The 3,536-nt window shown below is 37.6% G+C and overlaps 1 protein-coding gene across 1 annotated transcript; it reads right to left on the minus strand.

Moving 5' to 3' along the window:
* Positions 1-1,693: 1,693 nt before the first annotated feature.
* On the minus strand, positions 1,694-2,626 carry LOC123248735 (olfactory receptor 2A5). The gene has a single exon (XM_044677591.1). The coding sequence runs from the start codon at positions 2,624-2,626 to the stop codon at positions 1,694-1,696; it is 933 nt and encodes a 310-aa protein (XP_044533526.1).
* Between the last annotated feature and the right edge of the window lie 910 nt (positions 2,627-3,536).

Raw genomic sequence — 3,536 nt, forward strand, 5'->3', positions numbered from 1 at the left:
ATCACATATTGGCAAGTATAGATAGAGTAGTTCAGGTAACATCTCAAAAAGAAGTAGTACTTTGTTTCAGTGGATTTTTTTACAAGTATCATTTTCATACAAAGCCCAAAAGAACTTTCAGCCTCTGAGGTGAAAATTACTGGTTTTGTTGTTTTCAACAATAAACATTCTTGATTTTCTTGATAATTTTCTTTAATTGGATGCAACATCAACATTTTTTCTTTGAAACTTGAAAAATATTCTACTACAGAAAAGTTTTGTGTTTCCAAATGAAAAGATGTTTCAAGATCTAAGAGCCTGGCCTTATTTCTCCATACTACATTGCAAGTAAATCCAAAAACCATCCCTCCCCTTTTAATTCCCCCTTTAAAGAAGGATCTGGCTGCTTCCCAAATCATTCTAGGAAATACAGTAGGCTTTCCATTTCCCTTGAACTGATAAGTCTCAAAATAAAAATTGTAGTAATACTCTAGATTTTTCCATTAATTCGTGCCAGAAATATAAACTGGTTTCTATTATCCTGTCTCTTCAATAACTTGTAAATAAATAGGAGAGGGAATTACTAAACTCTGTACTGTAGCCTATATGTGTGTGTGCATGTGTGTGTGTGTATATTTATATTTATATCATTATAGTTAGTTACATAGTTTCATAGTTATAGTTTTTGGTCCATCTTGTCATTCTTGGGAAATATCAAATAACACTTGTCAAACATTTTAACACTTCTTCAAAAGTCTCAGTCTTTTGGAAACAGTATTGTTTCAGAGGCAGAGCAGCATCAAGAGGAAGAGCATTACACTAACAGTCAGGGAGACCCAGGTTTGAACATGGACTTTTACATTCCAGTTCTGCTATGCCATTTTCCTCTGACCATTAAAGCATTATATTTTCTCTGAAAGAATATACAACTTATTTTCTAAGTGACCTCTTAATGAAAATAATCAGAACTGAAACTCTATCATCTAAAAACAAAAAGTAAAAGTAAACCATAAAAAGAAACACTCCATCCCTATAGCCTGCATCCTTTTGGATGCCTTGAATTCCCATGTCCTTATTCTGGGATTTTACACAAACACACACAAACAAACGTGTCTCTCTGTGTGTGTGTGTGTGTGTGTGTGTGTGTGTGTGTGTGAATACAAATACCAGGCTACTATGAGGTATGTAGGTAGAGCAATTATTCTGGTTCTTCATGGTAAAACAAAATGGAGTTGAATGAGTATAACTCTTCCTCATCAAGAGGAAGGTGAAGGGCAATTTGAAGGTTCTAAGATGAAATGAATCTTATTTTAGAACACCTTTCCTAAGGGTGTCCAATTGTTTCTGCATTCTTCAATTTCTAGAAATTCCTCTTCCCTTATTTAGTGATACCCAGCATAGTTAAGATGCCTACAAAATAGTTAAATGGGAGAAACAGAATTTCAGAATTTCAAGATCTATAAAATATCTAGGTACTGGGGGTGGGGGTTGAGGTAGAGAAGGAAGGCATGAGGTTTGGTGGTAGAGTTACAAAACTTGCTGATTCTGTGAGCCAGGGTTGTGTTGGGTAGCTGGTATTTAGTAAATTCTATTTGTCTGGGCATACAAGAATTATTGCTGACTAGAGTTGTAACTATCAGGGTAAGCAATGCCCCTATTTTTCAAATGGACCAAAGGTACTCCCAAGATTCTTCTGATTACTCTACGCAGTCCTTCATCTTGGTCTATCCTTCCCCAGTGCTCTCCTCAAAGCACCCTTCACTTCTGAATTCCTCAGACTATATATCAGAGGGTTCAGTGTAGGATTGAAGAGGCTATAAAATAGAGAGAGGATTTTCTGTTGTTCTTCAGGGTGACTGGTGTTAGGAGTCATGTACATGACAATGGCGCTACCAAAGAAGAGCCCAACCACACAGAGGTGAGAGGAACAGGTAGAGAAAGCTTTTTTTCTACCTTCTCCAGACTGGATTCGCAGGATGGCACGGAGAATATACATATAGGAGACCAGGACCAAGAGGAGGGGCCCAACAAGGATAAATACAGAAGCAATAAAGATTACAAGTTGGTTTAGCCTGGTATCTGCACAGGCAAGCTTGAGCACAGAAAGGAGTTCACAGAAGAAATGATTGACTTTCTGGGGCCCACAGAAAGGCAACCTCAGGAGGAGAAGCACATGGACAAGGGCCAGGTGGGAGCCAAATATCCAGGAAATAATGGCCAAGGTGGTACACAATCTCCAGCTCATGATGACAGTATATCTGAGGGGGTGACATATTGCCACATAGCGATCATAGGACATCACCACCAAGATAAGACACTCTGTGTGGGCGAAAGCCATGTATAAAAAGGTCTGTGTTATACATGGAGCAAATGAAATGGTACTAGTTTTGCTGAGAAAGTTTGCCAGCATCTTTGGGACATTATTGGAGGCATAGGAGATGTCAACAATGGCCAAATGTGAGAGGAAGAAGTACATGGGAGTGTGAAGTCGGGAGTCCAAACAGATGAGACCTAATATTACTGCATTTCCCAGCAGGGTGAGGATATAAAATAGTGAGAAAATGATACAAAGGAACAGCTGCATCTCAGGGCCAAGAGGAAATCCTAGCAGGATGAATTCTGTGATCAGTGTTTGATTATTCTCCATGCCTCTATGACAGGAATTGTTCCATTCACAACTAAGGCAGTAAAAATAGAGCTGAGGAATGAATGAAGACAGATATCAGTTACTGAGTAAAGCCTAAATTTGATCCAAATTCAAATGTCGTTCTATATGTGAATTTTTAATAATTTTGTTTGTTTTATCTCTGGTAGGTATTTCCACCCACTGCAGTGCTTCATACCTCCTTTATGAGCATTTCAACACTGGCTTGTTCTCTCTTGGATTATTCATTTTACACTACCCTCACACTGGCAATTCAAGTTCCTAAGAAAAGATAATTACCTTGGAGTTATATTTCAAAGTCTTGGGGAAATACTATTGAAAAAAAGAAACCATTCTCCTACTTGTCCCCCACATGGGCAGCTAGATGACTCAGTGGGTAGAGTACTGGGTTTGGAGTCAGGAATATGTGAGTTCAAATCTGGCCTTAGACACTTACTAGTTGGGTGTGATTCTAGGCAAATCACTTAACCTCTATTTGCCTTATTCCAAAGGAAAAGGAAATGGGAAACTACGTTAGTACCTTTGTCAAGAAAACTCCATGGATTTTATGGCTCGTAGGGTCACAAAGAGTTAAACATGATTAAGCACCAAGCACTCACAACTTCACACTCAAACCCCACCATAAATGTAAATTTATACAAATCAGCCCCTCAGAAAGATGACATTTGAAAATATATTCAATTACTGAGAAATAAGGCAAATAATAATAATAACATAATAACATCATTATATTAAAGCAATTTAAGGAGAATAAATACAACACAATCCACATATAAGCCTGTGTCATAATATCCCATAAAAGTTTTCAAAAAAAAAAAAGGAAAAAGCTGGTCAGGAAGCATATCATGAAAAAACAAACAAACAAACAAACTCTTGTTTCTGGGATAACTCA

The sequence above is a fragment of the Gracilinanus agilis genome, chromosome 5, assembly GCF_016433145.1.
Source record: "Gracilinanus agilis isolate LMUSP501 chromosome 5, AgileGrace, whole genome shotgun sequence".
In the NCBI taxonomy this organism is placed as follows: Eukaryota; Metazoa; Chordata; class Mammalia; order Didelphimorphia; family Didelphidae; genus Gracilinanus; species Gracilinanus agilis.